Genomic DNA, 20,491 nt, shown 5'->3' on the forward strand with positions numbered 1-20,491 from the left:
AAATTAAACTTTTTTATTCTTTTTTTTAATTTTTTTTTTTATATTTTTATATTTTAGAAAAAAAATCAACCAAAGCAATTTTAAAAAACGTTTATTGGGATGTTTTTTTTTTTTTTTTTTTTTTTTTTTTTTTTGCCACAGTCTCCTATATATGGCTCAGCATAGCAAGGTCTTTGTCTAAACTTTTGATATTTTGTTTTTTCTTGTTCATAATGGGCTTTGTTGGCATTCATTTGCATTTTTAAAAAATACTGCACTAGGCATGATTTATTGTGATTACTGAGGTTTTTAGCACAAAGATTTTGGGCCCACAGTGAGTGCCTCACTTGTCTTGCCTTATCTCTGCCTTGCAGGATTTCAAGATAAATTGTACTATACATGGAGAAGTGTATATAAATAGAAATTAACTAATTATCTGTTCTCCCCCTCTATAATGGCAATATCCAGCTGTTAAAAAACAAATTAAGCATATTTATAAAAATGTCTGTAGTTTATCTTATCTACAGGTATTATTTTTCACATTTGCAATCTTACTTAATACATTCATTTCCACATAAAAGTAGATATAAAATGATTTCCATATACTGGTTCATTTTTTTATTCAAAAATAAACTGTTAATGTTTCACTTTAAGGATAAATTTCTATTATACCATTAATTAAAACCTGCTTATATTAGAAATATATAACTTAATTTATGTTCTATAATTAATGATAATTAATGTATTTATAAATATTAAATCTATTTATTTATTTAAAATATTAATATATTTAAAAGACTTGGGTTTTAATGGTAGTATACTAGTCTATCTTAAGAATGAATAATTCTTCCTCTCTGATTAAACATTTAGGCAAGTTTCCAGTTTTTTGTTGTTACTAATAGTACAGTGATCAATATCATATCTATGTAAATATTTATCCAAATCCTTAGAATAGAGTGCTATACGTGATTTATTAGGTCAAATGCTACAAGCGTTTTCAGGCTGTGAATACATACGACCCAAATTATGTTCCACTGGTGGTATAGTAGTGTCACACACCTCTTCACCAGCCTGAGTACTATGATGTTTTATACTTTGACAATTTTATAGGCAAAAATGGTTGTTATCTTAATTCACATTTGGAAAATTCATAATCAAGTTGAGCTCTTCTTTCGAATGTTTATCAGTCATTTTTTATTTCTTCTTTTGTAAAATTAAAATTTATGTGCTTTGCATGGTTTGTCTATTTGAATATTTGCTTTTTGTTTTACTTATGACTCTTTATACTAAGGATATCACATCTGTCCAGAATGTTTGTTGAAGACATTTTTCAGACTGTCATTTATTGTTTACTTTTATTAATGATGCTTTTTAAGTACCAAACGTTTTACTTTTACTTTTTGCAATCGAATCTACACTCTGTTCTTTTGTCATTTCTAGTATTTCTTTTATTCGGCAGGCTGAGGTCAGGTAAACATATTCATTTATATATTCTTCAGTTTTTTCAGGTTTTAAAAATTTTTACATTTAGTTCTTTTTTCCCCACTGGCATTTATTTTTGGTGAAGCGTAAACTAAGTCCAATTCCCCTACTCCCAAATTGTTTATGTTTTTGATACCATTTGTTGAATGATTATATTTTCTTGCCTTTAAAAAAATACAGTAAGTTCTGGGACGCCTGGGTGGCTCAGTTGGTTAAGCAGCTGCCTTCAGCTCAGGTCATGATCCCAGCGTCCTGGGATCGAGTCCCACATCGGGCTCCTTGCTTGTCAGGGAGCCTGCCTGCTTCTCCCTCTGCCTCTGCCTGCCATTCTGTCTGCCTGTGCTTGCTCTCTCTCCCTCTCTCTCTCTGACAAATAAATAAAATCTTTTAAAAAAAAATACAGTAAGTTCTAATATATACAAAGTTTCTATTTTGAGGTTAATAATCCTTAATTTTTCAGGGCCTACTTTTGGTAAAGGAAATCCAATTTACTCCAAGTTAAAAAAGCACACATAAAATAACTACCAAAGTATAGCTTGATTTAAAGTTCCTACCTTGTCTTAATATCTTAATAATATTAGTAAAGGGGTATTTTAGCACTTTAGGCAAAAATATGAATTTTGAGCACAGCCTGAAGGTGTCTAATAAAAATGCAGCAGAAATAACTAATAGATTTTTATAACTTTTGGAATTATATTGAATTACTCAGCTTTTTAAAATGCTTATAAATTAACAAGCCTGTACCTTTTTATGGTTGCAGACTTCTAAGCACACAATGAAGTTTAGTCAAGCAAGTGGAATAAAAAATTTGGGGGCAAACGTGGAAGTATTAATGAAAACATTATATATATAAAATTTAAAAAGTAATGCTGTCTTATCACCAGTTTTCTTGAGCTATGGCCACTGAAATTTCATATTAAATCTTACATTTTTTTTCACAAAGCTAAATAATTTTATGCGTTCTTCTGGCAACTTCTGTAATTTGCATTTTCGATCATTCAGTTTTTCAAGGTCTTCATTAAGATGCCTCTGAACAGTTTTTATACGCATATTGTAATACATTATTTTTTTCATTGCTGTTGTCTAAAAGTAAGGGGGAAAAAACACAAAAAATCAGCTGGAGCAAAAAACATTGAAAGTAATTATTAGTGGCATTACAGGAGTGTGATATGTTCTATATAATCCACTGGAAAGTTTTGCATGCGCATTTGCTAATAATGATGACAGTTGAAATGATAATGGCTACAGAGTGCTATGTTTAAACTTAATAAGCAAAATATAAAATTCCAAAGATTTTCTTTGTGGATAATATTTAAGTGTGAGGCATATTCACATTTATTTTGAAGATGACAATGTTAAGAGCCTCCAGATAGAATTCAGTTTATAAAATCATATCATTTTGCAAAAGAAGCAGTACTACTGAAGCAAATACATAATTACATTATCCTGTTTGATTAATTTAGGGAAAAATACATCAAAAAGCATTAAAAGCAAATGTAACATTATCCAATTGAGTTTTTAAACAGATGGTTAAGAAATCACGGATTTGATGGGTTTTTCCCCCAATTCTCTAAAAGGATGCTCTAAATAAACTTGTTTTAGATTGAGCAAATGATTAAGTTGTCCATCTACCCATTACCTAGAATACCTTAATACCAATGGATCACCCAGTTATTAATAAATACATGATGATAAATAGATTAAATCTACTATTGAAAAATACACCAGCTATGCTAATACAGCTAATGCTCATAAGCAATATTAGTAAAAAAAAAAAAAACTAGCTAAGGAAAAAAATAAATCAAATGCACTATTAAATGTGACCTAGATTTCACTGTTTACCAGAAATAATGAAGGCATTTCTCTTTATTAGGAAAACTGTACCTCAATTAATGTGGAAAAATGTACACCATTCTGGACTAGATGCAGGCTATTGTTATGTGATTTATTTGGTACTGTGTGGATCATCAAAATCCCAACAGAATTATTTGATGTAAAAGATGGAATAGACTCAAATACATGGCATGATGAACAGGCCAAAAGAATTCCCTTGCCCATGCATATTATGAAGTTCTGAAATTGAAATGACTTTAAATTCCTCTGCAAAAAATAAGGCATTAATAACACAGAACGCTTCAGGGGGGGAAAAAGTGTTTTAGGATGATTAAGGTATAAAAAATTCCCAATAAAGGGTGCCTGGGTGGCTCAGTGGGTTAAAGCCTCTGCCTTCAGCTCAGGTCATGATCTCAGGGTCCTGGGATCGAGTACCACATCGGGCTCTCTGCTCAGCAGGGAGCCTGCTTCCTCCTCTCTCTGCTTTCCTCTCTGCCTACTTGTGATCTGTCTCTGTCAGAGAAATGAATAAAATCTTTAAAAAAAAAAAATTCCCAATAAAGAAGAGCTTATTTTGGAAGTGCAACTGAATTAGAAGAAAAAAGGGAATGGCAAGTAGTGTTTCTTAATTTTTGACTATTTAGAGAAAATGGAAAATCCAATAAAGAATGCTTTGAGTCAGTGGCAGCTAAAAAAATTTCTGTTGAATTCTAAAATGAGAGAACATGGATAGAGATTGGACTGCTACATAAAATATAAGAGATGCCAAGTTAAATTTGAACTTCAGGTAAACAGTAAATAATATTTGAGTATAAGTGAGTAAGTATGACTAAGTTTAAGAAGTATGATATTAAAACATTATTTGTTGCTTATCTGAAATTTAAATTTAACCTGGGAATCCCTTAAGTGGGGGGACAAAAAATACTGCTTTTCTTTAGCTTTTAATCTTTTTTAAAGGTTTTATTTGATAGAGCAAGAGAGAGAGAGAGAGAGCCCAAGTTAGTGTGGTGGGGGGGAGACACAGGGGCAGAGGTACAGGGAGAAGCAGAAACCCTGCTGAGCAGGGACCCTGAGATCATGACGTGAGCCAAAGGCAGAGGTTAAGCCAACTGAGCCACCTGGGCACCCCTAATTTTTATTTTTGAATAATATATTCATGTTTTAAACATCAAAATAATTGAAGAGTGTACAATGAAAATTCTACTTCTCACACCTGTTTCCCATCTGCCCAGTTGCCCCCCACCTTCCACAGATATCTACGGATTTCAGTTTCTAGTGTACCCCTGCACAGTTTCTTCTACATGCTTCTATATTTTATTAAGAATATACCTATGTCTGACTGACAGAATGGGAGAAGATATTTGCAAACGACATATCAGATAAAGGACTAGTATCCAAAATCTATAAAGAGCTTAGCAAACTCAACACCCAAAGAACAAATAATCCAATCAAGAAATAGGCAGAGGACATGAACAGACATTTCTGCAAAGAAGACATCCAGATGGCCAACAGACACATGAAAAAGTGCTCCACATCACTCAGCATCAGAGAAATACAAATCAAAATCACAATGAGATACCACCTCACACCAATCAGAATGGCTAAAATTAACAAGTCAGGACAGATGCCGGCGAGGATGTGATGTGCACCAGAATGTTTATAGCAGCAATGTCCACAATAGCCAAACTATGGAAAGAACCTAGATGTCCATCAACAGATGAATGAATAAAGAAGATGTAGTATATATACACAATGGAATACTATGCAGCCATCAAAAGAAATGAAATCTTGCCATTTGCGATGATGTGGATGGAACTAGAGGGTATTACGCTTAGCGAAATAAGTCAATCGGAGAAAGACAACTATCATATGATCTCCCTGATATGAGGAAGTGGAGATGCAAAGTGGGGGTTTGGGGGATAGGAAAAGAACAAATGAAACAAGATGGGATTGGGAGGGAGACAAACCATAACTGACTCTTAATCTCACAAAACAAACTGAGGGTTGCTGGGGGGGAGGGGGCCCAGAAAGGGGGATGGGGATATAGACATTGGGGAGGGCATGTGCTATGGTGAGTGCTGTGAAGTGTGTAAACCTGGCGATCCACAGACCTATACCCCTAGGGATAAAAATACATTATATGTTTATTAAAAAATAAAAATTTAATAAATTGGGGGGGAAAAAAGAATATACCTATATCTGGATTTAGGAACATACATTGTGAGATTTTACTATTCCTGAACTCTTTCAAAATCACTTACAGTGTTACAACAATAAATAAGAGTTATCAAACAGAGTTTATTTTGTCCGTGTTTGAGGGTATATACTAACACTTTGGAAAAGCGGGGAAGACTATGTTGTAAATTGTAAATACGTGGCAAACTGACTTTGTAGGCTACTATACTCAATTTGCTTTTTTGTGTTTGGACTTTTGAGAATGTCAAACTCATTTTTCACTCAGTTCCACTTTGGTAGAATTATTTATTACAGTAAGAAATTTTTTTTAATAGTCTAACTGTAATGTTAAATCCAGTTGCATGTTTATACTAACAAAATTCGTTCCATTTGCTTCTTTGATTACCAAAAAGAATGAAAAGTCATAGGCTCAACTATAGTTTCATAGTAATTATTTTTATAGTATTTAACAATTAAAATGGGTTTTATGCCCATTAACTCGCTGCATCTCTACAATGACAGGACAGGGACTATTTTTATTATCACTATATTAATAGTGCAGAAAACTGAAGTTTGGGAAGGGAAAGGCCTTGTCAAGTGACTGGTTGCAATGGATACAACTGGAGCTTGAATCCAAGTCTTCTGTTTTGAACTCCCATATCCTTCCCTCTTTCCCATGCTGACTCCATGGTGATCCTCCTGACTTGACTTGTCACTTATAGTTTACACAAATGACTCACAGTCATGGGTGAAAATTTGAAGAATCAACAGTACTCTCTGCTCAAGGGTTTATCACGCTGGAGAATTGCTACAACCTGGCACAACCTGTCTTCTTATGAATGGTAATGAAGAAAAAGTATCTTGGGAATCCATATGCAATCCTTAAATAAAAATACTTTGAATTTGAAAAGTCATCTTGATCTAAATAAAAACCTGAGCTATATTATATATCTTATTTTTGCCTTAAAAGGGTAAAGAAAGAGAAGATAAAAGGAACTATGTAACAATTTCTTATTTTATTCTTTTAATGATAGTACTTTGATATATACAAGACTAAACCAAATGTTATGACAATCTTAGGCAGAATGTCAAAAGAACCTCTCTTACTTCTCCTCTTCCATCTCTTCTCCAGGTTCCTCTTCTCTCCCCAGTCTCTAACACCCAACCAACACACTTCCCCATTTACACCATTCCCTGGGTGATTTCTCCAGTCCCTGGCTCTATGCACCATCTATCTGCCTTCAACTCTCATATTTTTATCTCCAACCCTGGCAACTCTCTTAAATAGCAGACTCATATACCCAACTACTTACTGAACATATCCTCTTAGACATTCAAAAGACTGAACATCAAAAGATGTTCAAAAGATGTTCAAAAAAATTTACATGCCTAACAGGCACTTGGGTGGGTGGCTCAGTCAGTTAAGTGTCGGACTTGATTTTGGCTCAGGTCACGATCTCTGGGTTATAAGATCAAGCCTGCATCAGGCTCTGCTCTCAGAGGAGAGCCTGTTTCTCTCCCTCTCCCTCTGCCCTTCCCCCCACTTGCATGTGGGCCTGCTCTCTCTCTCTCTAAAACAAATAAATCTTTAAAAAATTTTTACATGCTTAAAATTAAGCCATGATTTTTCCTTTTAACCTACTCCTTCCCTATTCTTCCTCATCTCATTAAGAGCAACTTCTTCCCTCCTTCAGTTGCTGAGGCCAGTAACTTGGAATTCCTCTGTTTCTTTCCTCTGTACCTCAGATCCAATCTATCAGCAAATGCAGATGGGTTCCGCCCTTCTAACTACTACAGAATGTGACTACTTTTCGCCATCTCCTCCACTAACTCTTTGTATCAAACCATCAACACCTTTCATCCCAGTGACTGGGCTCTAACTAGTTTCTCTGCACTCGCCTTTTCTCTCAAATCCTCTATTCTTAATCCATTAGCCAAAAGGATCCCTTTAAAACATAAGTCATTTTGTCTCTCCTCTTTGAAATTTTCCAGTGACTCCACCACACTCAAAGTAAAAGCCAAAATCTTTACAACATCCTACAGTCTCATATGATCTCCCCCCTCCACCATTCCTGTCTTCATCTCTTCTCTTCCTCTCACTTACTCAGTTCCACCTACACTAACCTCCTGTTCTTTAAATATGAGAGGCATGCTCCTGCCTCAAGTTCTTTGCATTTGCTGATCCCTGAAAAGCTTGCTCACTTACTTCCTTCAGGTCTCTGCCCAAGAGCTGCCTGAGGAAATCCTCTCCCAACAATTCTATATACAATAGCCAACACACCTCCCGCTGCTCCCACCAATAATCCTATTTTCTTCGCCCTTGTTTTATTTTTCTCCATAGCATTTATCACTACTGAGGTACTAGTTGTTTTCCTACTTAGGTGCTTATTATTTGTCTTCTCTCATAAGGATGTAAACTCCAAGCAAGCAGGGATTTTGTTGGCTTCAGTCACTCTAGATCTCTAGGGCCTGAGCTGTGCGTGGAATGTAACAGGTATTAAATATTTGTTGGATAAGTTAATAAGCCAAGTAATTTCATGAAGCATCAACCAGCTCACCTTTGAAGAAACTGCCTAATGTAAAACTCTGCGGATATATGGATATTTCAAAAAATGTGTTATTGTGAAGTTTTACTGTTATTTTTGACTTAACACTGTTAGAGAAGACATTCTTCCCTGAATCTCCAATGACTCTGCTCATCTGCTAGTAGACAAGAACTCTAGCCCTTTGCTTGATGCTGCAAGACAGCTCATTTTTAGGTTGGGGAGGGAGAAAGGATAAACTCAGTTACGGAAAAAAGAGAGGAGAGAATGGAACCTGAGAATAAATCCTCAGGCTAGTAAGAGAAGAGGGACAAGATAAATAGATAAAGGCATGGTTTATATTGAGATGATAGATGAGCCATAAGGGAAAGATGGGAGGGCTCATGCTTGGCACTTTCTAGATGCTCAATACCTATTTACTGGATGGTTGACTGGATGAACAAATGTGGCACACTGGACTGTAAGGAGAGGAAGAAATACAGTGTGGAAAGACTATTAATAAATATGGCGAGTTCCTAAGCACTCCATTCTGAAACTATAGAATTCTTTGATGGCATGTGAAAGTAGCCCCTTTACTGGGAGGTTCATTGTCAGTAACAGCCCAGGAATGGCTCTCTCCAAGATGTGAGAGCTCTTCAAGATTTTGGGGGGGCAGGGGTTGATCCACCTGTACTTCTAAGGAACCCCAAACCGTCTTCAATTAGATTAAAATCAACCTAAGCCTGGCATACTACCATCAACCATGGACATTTTCTAATTTTGATATATAGTGTTCCAAATGAGAGGGTTACTTATTTCATTTCTACTTTAGCTAAGCCTTATTAATTTTTATATCTATAGCACTAGTTCAGTTATTCTTAGGACTCATGAAAATCTTTCAGATTTCTTTTGTTTTGTATAAATTATGTTTTTCTATTAATTCACCTTCCCATACTGTCATCAAATTTGAGATTCTAGTACTAATATTATTATTTATATACATTTATGGGAAATATCCAGCTCACTGGGGCAAAAGCAGAGTTGGTGACAAGAACTGACAAGATAATACCACCTACCATATGTGGACACAGCCAGAAAGAAGCAGTTAATTAAACTTAAGTCACAGATATCTGATTAGGGATGCACTTACATCTGCCAGTTCCTTGATCTGTCTTGCTGACACATCAAACGTGTCAAGTCTTTGAAGGCTAGGCAAGTGATACAATACATGTGTGGAATAATTGCACAGCAGACAAACTGGATTGGTTTTATATTGAGGATCATTCAGACACAAATCCTTTAAGTGACACAGCCTGGTCAAGTTAGTGAGGTCCTAAAACAACAGCAATGATAATGTTCAATTAATTAATGGCAACAGTCCCATTTCTAAAGGAGGCATTTGAACACTTAAGATCACCCATAATTTAATGTCATGCATTTTTACTATGTGCTTAAACATGTTAAAGTGGTTTAGGGGCGCCTCAGTGGCTCAGTTAAGTCGTTAAGTATCTGCCTTCGGCTCAGGTCGTGATCCCAGGGTCCTGGGATTGAGGCCTACATTGGGCTCCCTGCTCTGCGGGGAGCCTGCTTCTCCCTTCTCCCACTCCCCCTGTTTGTGTTCCCTCTCTCACTGTGTCTCTCTCTGTCAAATCACTCCCTCACTCAATCAATTAATCTTTTAAAAAAATAAAAAAATAAAGTGATTTAGATGGATAATTTTTTTTCTCTAGTGTAAAACATCAAGTACATGAAGAATAGATAGCAATAATTGAAAGCAGACTCTTCTATATTCAAAGAATATAGAAATATAGTAAATATTCTTTGAATATTTACTAAACCATATATTCCATAACTGGGACGTTGGAGCCAGTCACCTGAGCACATTTATTAAGACAACGTTGCCTCCTCTGCACAGACCCTTTGCTAACAATCCTCCCCAGAGTATCTGTAGGTCTCCTGCTTCCTTTGTTACCATTTCCCACACTTAGCACTCTAGGAACACTGCTTACCATTCTTCTGGGCCACCAGATCTTCTCTTCTCATCAAAGGCTACGAACCCCTGTTCTGTTATAATCACCATTGATTTCCTGATTTTTAGGGGTTTTTGTTTCTTTGCTGTTTTTCTATAAATGTCCTTCCTACCATTTAAAGGCAATTGAAACCTAGCTCTCTCCTGAAGACCTCATTTTCCTCACACCCTGTGCAGGTCGGGGGTAGGGATAGATTAATAATGCACATCCAGACCAGTGCTTCTCCTGAGCATCTTTTATCCTGAGGCTTAAGCCACTGTTTACACCTTCCTTTATTTGGCTTCTGGCCCTTGCTTAACTCTTTGGTCTTGTCTCTTCTGTCTCAAACCTGACATTTCATGTTTTGGCTCTACCATACAAGTGGAAGTTGTAGAATGTGCTAGACCCTGACTTATCATTATACCTTCTCTCATGCTGCTGCCTTTGAGTGAACTGAATTTCATCGCAGTTTTACCTCTTAATCTGTCAAGACTCAATCTAGTACCATCTTTTCTGGGAGTCTTGTTTCATCGCCCAAGCGTGAGGCAGATGCCCCTACTATGAACTCTCTTAGCCACTGGGTTTACCTTTGTTACAGAATTTATCTCACCTCTATTACCAACTGCTTACATATACACACGTCTAGAAGCTAAGGGTCTATATAGGCTTTGGGCCTCAGTCTCTAAGCTAGGAATGGTGGTTATATTTTTTAAGTGTTGAAAAAACTAAAGAAGAACTGACGACAGAGGCCTGGTGGAGGAGGGTACTGTGGTGGGATTGGCCTTAAACAGATGTAATGCTAGTTAGTAGAGTGAGAATCAGAGTTAAGGGAAATCCAAAGCAAAACCCAGGAAGTAATAGTTCTGAAGATAAAGTAAAAATGGAATAGGGAAGTAAGTAGTGAAGTCAAGCTCCTAGAGTCAAAAGTAAGACAGGGTCAGGTGGCTGATGTGTGTCTGAACTCTCTCTGGCCAAGTGAGAACTTGGCTTGCTGGCTGGCACTGAGGATAGTACTGGGCTCATGGCAGAAGTCGGACTAAGCAGAGCTGCTCTGAAATGGAGATTTCTGGATAGAGCTGTGCAAAGAATTATTTGGTCAAATTCTGCAGGGGCAAAGGAAGGTAGGCTATCAGACTGTTCCAAGGAGTAAACACTGTCTTTGATTTCTGGGTGGCTGTGTTGCCTTTGACCACCCATCTGAGCTATGATGGGTATGAACTCTGAAGTCTTACCCTATCCCCACCTATAGTCTAAAAATCAGATGACACTGCAGTCTATGAAAGCACAAAATCTCACTGAAAATTAGTGTTATGGTACCTATTATGGATGGAAAGTAGCACAGAAGTTATTCCATCACCACCAGTATAGTATCTTTTTAAGGTGGGTGGAAAGATTAGAGATAAAAATTCAAGATAATAGTGTTTCAGGGACATTCTTACTGTGAGATTAGTAAAAGTTGCTGTGAATCATGTTTCAGTGTTTTTCTAAAACATTGTTATAGAGAACCTTTTTAATTTTATGCCATATAATAAATTTTCACAATCAAATTTTTACCCATATTTTTTTGATGAGGAGATTGAAACAGAATAGGTTAATGTAATTCAAGTGATAGTAATCACAAAATAGCAGATCTACTGAGTACTTACTGGGTGCTAGTCCTTATTCTAAGAGCCTTACATTATTATTTTATTTAAACTTCATGTTACCACAGTACAATACTGCCTCTGGCTTGTGGCAGGGCTGGAAGAGACAGATCTTTCTATGCAGCTATGCTCTTTCGCGCCACAAGGCTGAAGCACCACATGCTAGCCAGGGTAGGACAAACCCTTATCTTCACAGCATTGTGGACTTATCTTCTTCAGCTTCAACTCATAAATTCTCTCCCTCACTCTGTTCCAGCCACAGATTTCTAGTTTCTTGAATTTGCCATGCTCTTTCCCCCCAACTTAGGTCCTTCACACTTTGCCTGGAATGCTCTTTCCCTAGGCACCTCCTACTCATGTCTCATAAGTTAGCTTAAAAATTGCCTCCCACAGCATTCCAAATTTATCTTTCATAGTTCCCTCTGCTCTCTTCTGCTGATGTTCTCAAATATACCCCTTGATTTCTTACCACATCTCCATGCATATTGTTCTCCCCATCTTAGAATGCCTACTTCCCACTGCATGTATATATATATTTAGTAATCTCTATACCCAATGTGGGGCTTGAACTCATGACCCCAAGATCAAGAGTCCCTCTGAATGCATTATAGAAGATTCTCCTCCAATGCCTACTGAAATTCTGTCAGCCCCTCAGTGTTCACATCAAATATTTCCTCTTGAATTTGACCAATAAAATTTTGTTTAAACTTAGTATGTTTTTAAAAGTTTTGGTTAAAGTGTTTATAACATTCTGCCTCGTTCTATAACTTTTTGATATCGAATAGTCTTCTCTGAGTTAGCAAATGTGTATTTTCATAATGATCAATTCAAAATTATTTCTACAGTGAATTTATTCATCTTTGTTACTGTCTAGAGGAAGTGTTTGAGTATGCACTTTCAACTGGACACTGTCAAAATTGTAAATGCCGTATGTTTTCACCTACATTACATGCCATAAACATTACGTCTTTTTGTTTTCCTCTCTTTCATTCAAATGTTTATTGACACTTTACACGTAAAGTACTCTTTTAAGCATTGTGGATACAGCAGTGAACAAAATAGGCAAGGTTCCTGCACTCATGGAGCTTGTACTCTAGTAAGGGATGTGGATCAGTGCCAAGAAGAAAAAGCAATGAAAGAGTGATGGGAATGCTTCAGGTTAGGGAGGACAGTAGGGCTTATCACTATTTTTACAAAAATTGGCCAGAAAAGGTATCACTAAGAACATAACATCTGAACAAAATCCTGCAAGAAATGAGGAGATAAGCCATGAAGATATCTACTGGAAGACTATCCCAGAGCAAGTGCAAAGGCCCCAAGGTGAGAGCACTAGCTATGTTCAAGGACAGTGAGGAGATCAGAGTGGCTAGAAGGGAATAAACAAAAGGGAAAGTGGTAGAAGCTGTGCTCAGAGATACAGTGCGAGGGGAGACTAGATTATATAGAATCTTGTGGGCCACCGTAGGATTTCTTTGAAAGAGATGAGAAGCCACGGGCATTTTGAGCAGAAGATTGATTTTATTTGACATATTTTTTAAGAGCAGGTTTCTACACAGCAGGTTGCTGTGTAGAAAACACTCATAGTAGTGAAAGGGTAACACAGGGAGACCTGTTCAGAGGCTTCCCCCCACCCCCCGAATGCAGGTTAGAGATAATGGTGTCTTGAACCAAGGTTAATAAAGATCTAGGTGGTAAAAAATGGTCAGACTGGACATATCTGAAGGTATAGCCCATAGAATTTGCTGATGGATTGGATATGGGTTATGAAGGAAAAAGAAGAGTAAAAAAAATGACTAAGGATTTTGGCTTAAGTTATTAGAAAAATGGAGATGCCATTTAGAGAGGTGGAGAAGGCTGCAGGAGAAGAAGGTTCAGTGCAGAGGAAATCAGTTTGAGTTAGGAGAGCAGAATGTCTATAGTTCTGGGGAGTTATTAGGGAAAGTAGAAACAGAAATAGTTGTTAAGGAAAGTAGAAAGTTGGGGTAATAAATGAATAAGAGATATTTAAAGTCATAAGATGAGATTATTTAGATAATGAATACAGATAGTAATGAGAAAAGATCCTGGGACTAACCTGGAGCAGCCCATTTTTTAGATGTTAGAAGATGAAAAACCAGAGGTGTAGCCAGAAAGATCGGATGAAAACTAAGCTAAGTATAAATAGTTTCTTGTTTGGTTTTACTAGTGTCAGAGATCATTAGGGCCAACTTAATCAGCTGCCTCTAAAATTTCCTAGAGTATTGAATAATCCAAAATAATTAAATTGCCCCTTAAGAAGGAACAATTTAGTACATTTTCTGCAATAAGATGGTTCATGACCTAGGTTGTTACATATAGACTGTTCCACTTAAACATACCTTGAAAGAACATATTTGGTTACCAGAAAGGTTTAATCTTTCCAGTTGTTCATTGGGATCAAGACATCGACCTTTAATTTAAAAAACAAGAAGAAAGAAAAATTAAATTAAATTTCCTTTTTTTACGTCCTGTTCATATCCTATCATATTTTGTAGTTGTATATGATCATCATTTCTTGCATATAAGTAAGGCTAACAGTAACACTGTATAGTTAATAACAACTGATTAATATTTTCACATCCTATAATCATAGATTTAGAAATGCTCTGCAAAATATCATACAAAAGAATCTAAAAAAAGAAATCTAAGAATGTACTTTTCATACTGATAAAAAATTATTATAGCATTATCTCATATTCCAAATGAAATAATACATACCAATGCTGCTTATTAGATTTCCAGCAAGGTTGAGGTCATTTAAATTCTTCAAAGTTTGCAAGCCCTAAAAATTTAGACAATATATCATTTAGAAGAAGTCAGTAAAATATATATTTATAAATGATCTGATCAATCTGGTTAGTTCTCCAAGTGCTCTGAGCACTGGGTACTGTGTACTTTGACAAGCACAGAAGTAAGTAGATGCTTTAATGCAGTCATCTTTGTTTCTCTAGAACATGGAGAGAATTATTGGAATAGGGAACAGGGAGGGGAGGGGAGAAGGAAGAAGATGAGTAGGAAGAAAAACACATCACACAGAGTGTGTTTATAATCTTCAGCAAATTATATATACAACTTCGCTAAATCTCCATTTTTTTTTTTTAACTTTCAAGGAAGAAATAATATCCTACCTCCCAGGCTTGGTGGGAGGAGTAAATAAAACATGGTATATTAAGTTTTCTACACATTAAAAATGCTATATACATGTTAGTTTTTCTTAACAATAATTAAGCTAGTCATAAATATGTCCTTAATATGATCTTGGACATTGTGATTAAAACTCCACAGGGGTAACTGACTTTACACACAAATTACTGAAATAATCTTTTTTTTTTTTTTTAAAGATTTTATTTATTTATTTGACAGAGAGAGATCACAAGTAGGCAGAGAGGCAAGCAGAGAGAGAGGAAGGGAAGCAGGCTCCCCGCTGAGCAGAGAGCCCGATGCGGGGCTCGATCCCAGGACCCTGAGACCATGACCTGAGCCGAAGGCAGAGGCCCAACCCACTGAGCCACCCAGGCGCCCCTTACTGAAATAATCTTACCTCAATATTTTTAATTGTATTGTGATTCAGCCAGAGAACCTCCAATTTGAATAATTTCTCTAAATTTTCTATTTTGGAAATTTTATTATAATATAAATACAGTTTTTCTAAATTTCTACATTCTTGAAGACCTCCAATTTTCTGTTAAAAAAAAAAGAGACTGAATAGTGTTAACTTATGTTTTGGCATCATCCTTTTAATAAACTAGATTATAAGTACATTTTCTTTTTAAAATCATATTTTATTGCAAAAATCTGTATCCAACAAAATAAACATTTTAAAGATTTTTAAAATTTATTTATTTTGGAGAGAGAGAGACAGCACATGCACATGAGTGGGGGGAGGCGGTGAAGGAAAGGAAGAAAATCTCAAGCAGACTCACTCTGAGCTTGGAGTCTCAGGCTGGGCTCCATCTCACAACCCTGAGATCATAACTTGAGCCAAAATCAAGAGTTGGACGCTTATCCAACTGAACCACCCAAGAGCCTCAAAATGAACTAAACATTTTAAAAGAGAAAACATGTAATCCTTCTACCTAAATACAACTATTTCCAATGTTCATATTCTTTTAAAATTTTAACTCTGTATCTATTTTTATACTATAATCATTATACCTATATAATTTTGTGGATTTTTTTAAACTTAAGACCATCTAAAACATTTGTGTAATCATTCAAATAATATTTAATAATTACAAAATATTATATAAGCTACAATAACATTCTTTAAAATACCTGTATGTGTGAAATATTTGTTTAATTTTTAAAATATTATAAATAGTACTGCAACAGGTAACTTTATGTTGTTTTCTGCTGTTGATTTACTCCTCTAGGATTAAATCTTGAATGAGGGATTTGTGAGTCAAAAGGTATGCACCTTTCCTTGACTCATGATACATTTTGCAATCTTGCTTTTCACTACAGTTGTTACAATTTTCTTTTTCTTTTTTCAGATTTTATTTTTAGGTAATCTCTGTACCCAAGGTGGGCTTGAATTCACAACCTCAAGATCAGGAGTTGCATGCTCCCCTGAGCCAGCCAGGCACCCCTAGATGTTATAATCGTCACATAACCAATAGTGAGTGACTAAGTAAACCAATTTAAACCAATTTACTACTAAGCAATACTGGGCATTATTTAGATCTGATATGATTACTATAAAGTAAAATATGTCTACATTTTGAGTCTTTGTTTCTATTTTCTCCTTTGTAGAAATCTATTTTTGTATTTTACCCATTTGTTTTGTTTGTTTTGATTTACTGGGTAAAGGGTTTTATTTTACTTCATCATGTATGGCCCTCTCCATCTGTTTTGATCCATGACTCACACATATATTTCAAGGAACTATTTTTCCAAGGCCAAAGAATTCACATAAAATACTTCATATATGGTTATGTTTAGACTTACCTCTATGTAGCATTCAGCAATCCAGAGTTCTTTAAGTTGTAAACAAGTTTCTAGCCCTGAAATTTCTTTTATATCTTGAGCAACAACTGTGAGACTTGTTAAATTAGGAAATAATGATAATCCTACTATACGGGGATACCCTGAGAAAAACATCTCCAGTTTTGAAGCATCTGATCCTTCTTGTCCAACCATCTCATAAGACAAACCATTGCATAAACACTGTTTCAAAAAAAGAAATTGGGTCATTGCCTATTTAAAATAATTTAAAAATTATTTTGCTATTAGAAATTATAAACTGTCAATCACAATGATGTCATTTTAACTCATAAGAAGGTAAGTTATACCATATATATGGTTTTTCTCTACTTTCAAAGGTCATGAGGTAGAAGAAATCTAGGTAAGCTCCAGAAAGGAGTGTAAAAATGTTCCATTTAATATTCTTGCAAATGTAATTGAAAAGAAATTTGGCTTTGACTCACCAGTTCTTTAATTATTTCTTCCTGGTTTAGGTTTTCACATTCAATCATCTTCCATTAAAAATAAAGGTCATAATAATATATCTGTTAAGGAAAATGAGAAGTTGAAATAAGACAAATTCTAGAGTCATGTTATTCCAAGTTGAAGGGGCCTTAAAGCTACTTAGGTGGAATTACCCAAATGTAGCCTGAAATTTTCACACAGTATAATACCAGCTATCTGTCTGGTTCCCGAGACAGTCCATTCCATCTCTAAAGTTTTCTGTTAGAAAATCAATTTACTTTGAATTTAATTCTGTGTCTCCGTAACTCCACTCCATTGTTATTTTACTCCCTGAGTTCAAATAAGACCAGTGTTGTTTTTTTCCATGTCATAAGCCTTTCATACTTGAAGAACATGGTCATCTCTCGTCTACAACCTTAGCTCACTCCCCAGTTCATCTCTTTAGTTCTCTCACAAGAGATAACTATTTCTGTCCTTTGAACAGGATCCAGTGTATCCTTCCTATTATACTGCTGTGTCTAAAACTGAACATAACTCTCAGTGTACTAGTAGAGAAAAGAAACCTCAGGATTTTGTGACATACCTGGCATGGGAATAAATATTTAATAAAACGAATTAGCCAATATTTTCATTTTAGATTATATGAACTGCTTAATACCTAAGTAGCTATAATAAAACTCAATTTTTGATAATTTCTAGTATATTCATTATATTATTCCAGATATATATATATATATATATTTTTTAAGATTTTATTTATTTATTTGACAGAGATCACAAGTAGGCAGAGAGGCAGGCAGAGAGAGAGGAAGGGAAGCAGGCTCCCTGCTGAGCAGAGAGCCCGATGCAGGGCTCGATCCCAGGACCCTGGGATCATGACCTGAGCCGAAGGCAGAGGCTTTAACCCACTGAGCCACCCAGGCGCCCCCAGATATATATTTTTAAAATATAGGAATCTAGGGGCGCCTGGGTGGCTCAGTTAAGTGTCTGCTGTCAGCTCAGGTCATGACCCCAGGGTCCTGGAATTGAGCCCCTCATTCAACTCCCTGCTCTGTGGGAAGGCTGCTTCTCCTTCCACCACTCCCCCTGCTGTGTTCCCTCTGTGGCTATCCTCTCTTTCTATCAAATAAATAAAATATTTTTTAAAAATAAAATAAAATATAGGGATCTAGGCTTTAATATGATGACATGACAAAGTGAAATGTAGGTATGATGTATACTGTGATCCCACTTTTTACAATTCCTCTATAGTTATGTATGGGTGTACATCTGTGTGTATATGTATATATATGTATACGCATGTGTATATGATTACGTAAGGAGAAAATATGTAAAGATACTAAATTGTTAACATGAGTTGCCTTGGATGCAGGTGAAAACTAGTGTGGTTATAATAGCCACGAGAGGTTGGATAGGGATAGAGCTAGGTAAAAATGGAAAAGAAAAAAAAAACTTCTTAAAAGTGTGTTTAGTACTGTATAGTATGAATATATAAACCATTTATATTAATTCTACTATTAGTAGATGTTTGGAATGTCTCCAGTTTGGAGATCAATAGTGCTTCCCTGAACAGTTTTATCATGCAAGACATTAGGTCCACTTAAGTCTGAGTTTATACCTAGAAGTGGAATGAGAAAGAAACTATTGTTGTATACAACATGGATGTTCCCACAAACACAAGCTGAGCAAAGGAAGATTCGCACACAGTGAGGTTTATACCGTGTGGCTCTGTTCACATAAAATTTGAAAACAAACCAATCTATGGTATTAGAAAAAGTCAAGATAATGGTTACCTCTCAGGGTGAGTGACCAGGAGGAGGTAAAGAGGGGCTCCAGAGTGCTGATGAAGATGTATTTCATGATCTGTGTGCTGGTTAAAGTAATGCATTGACTTTGAGAAAATAAAATTAAATATCTAAGATTTGTGTGATTTCTATATATATATTCTACTTAAAATGAAATTTTAGTTAAGTATTTATTTAAAAAGCATATGCTCACTTTCATTTATTCATGCGATATTATATACATGTACAGGTGTACACATAAATTAAAATTTTAAGAAAAAAAAAGATGGTGACTTGTGTCCTTGTATCTACCTACCCTGTCTCTCTCCAAATCTTACTAGAATGAGTAGAGAAATATGAAAATAAGAAAACAATGTGTAGCAGTGCTAGGAAAAGAGCACTGATTGCCAGAGATGTTGAGAAAGGTATTTTGTTGTTGCTTTACTTAAATTCCAGTGTAGTTAACACACAGTAATAAATTAGTTTCAAGTGTACAATATAGCGATTCAACAATTCTATATATTATGCAGTGTTCTTTTTGATAAGTGTACTCTTAATCCCCTACACCTATTTCACCCATTCACCCACCTCCCCTCTGGTTATTTGTTCTCTCTAGTTAAAAGTCTGTTTTTTTGGTTTGTCTCTCTCTTTTTTTTTTTTTTTACTTCATTCATTTGTTTCTTAAATTCCACATATGAGTGAAATCATATGGTATTTTTTTCTGACTGGTTTATTTAACTTAGCATTAACACTCTAGATCCATCCATGTTGTTGCAAATTGCAAGATTTGGGGTTGTCTTGTTTTGTTTGCTGAATATTCTAGGGGGTGTGTGTGTGTGTGTGTGTGTGTGTACCAACTCTTCTTTATCCATGCAACTATCGATGTATACTTGAGATGCTTCCACAGTTTGGCTATTATAAATAATGCTGCAGTAAACATAGGGGTACATATATCCCTTTGAATTAGTGTTTTCCTATTTGGGTAAATATTCAGTAGTGCATTTACTGTATCATAGGGTACTTGCTAAAAATATCATAGCTATTTTTAACTTTTTGAGGAACCTCTATACTGTTTTCCACAGTGGCTACACCAGTTTGCATTCCTACCATTACTGCACGAGGGTTCCTTTTTCTCCACATCCTTGCCAACATCTGTTGTTAATTTTAGCCATTCTGACAGGTGTGAGGTGATATGTCATTGTACTTTCAATTTGCATTTCCCTGATGATGAGTGATGTTGAGCATCTTTTAATGTGCCTTTTGGCCATCTGTATGTCTTCTTTGGAGAAATGTCTGTTCATGTCTTCTGCCCATTTTTAAATTGGAATATTTGGTTTATTGATGTGTTAATATTTTGGATACTAACCCTTTATCAGATATGTTGTTAGCAAATATCTTCTCCTATTCAGTAGGTTCTCTTTTAGTTTTGCTGATTGTTGCAGAAGCTTTTTATTTTGATATAGTCCCAATAGTTTATTTTTGCTTTTGTTTCTCTTGCCTCAGGAGACATATTTAGAAAGATGTTGCCACAACCAAGGTCAGAGAAATTATTGCCTGTGCTCTCTTCTCGCATTACGATCTCATCTCTCACATTTAGGTCTTTAATCCATTTTGAATTT

The 20,491-nt window shown here is 35.7% G+C and overlaps 1 protein-coding gene across 2 annotated transcripts in view; it reads right to left on the reverse strand.

Moving 5' to 3' along the window:
* Positions 1–17,135, reverse strand: part of LRRC9 (leucine rich repeat containing 9) — a 103,913-nt gene extending 86,778 nt beyond the window's left edge. For both annotated transcript variants that reach the window (XM_032875268.1, XM_032875269.1), the window contains exons 1-7: positions 17,088–17,135; positions 16,609–16,827; positions 15,203–15,343; positions 14,380–14,443; positions 14,001–14,071; positions 9,142–9,324; positions 2,389–2,544 (exon numbers count right to left, since the gene is read on the reverse strand). In XM_032875268.1, coding sequence (XP_032731159.1) covers positions 2,389–2,544; positions 9,142–9,324; positions 14,001–14,071; positions 14,380–14,443; positions 15,203–15,343; positions 16,609–16,827; positions 17,088–17,135 — 882 coding nt within the window. The remainder of the gene's footprint in view (positions 1–2,388; positions 2,545–9,141; positions 9,325–14,000; positions 14,072–14,379; positions 14,444–15,202; positions 15,344–16,608; positions 16,828–17,087) is intronic.
* Between the last annotated feature and the right edge of the window lie 3,356 nt (positions 17,136–20,491).

Source organism: Lontra canadensis, unplaced genomic scaffold, assembly GCF_010015895.1.
Source record: "Lontra canadensis isolate GAN:19392208 unplaced genomic scaffold, GSC_riverotter_1.0 scaffold55, whole genome shotgun sequence".
In the NCBI taxonomy this organism is placed as follows: Eukaryota; Metazoa; Chordata; class Mammalia; order Carnivora; family Mustelidae; genus Lontra; species Lontra canadensis.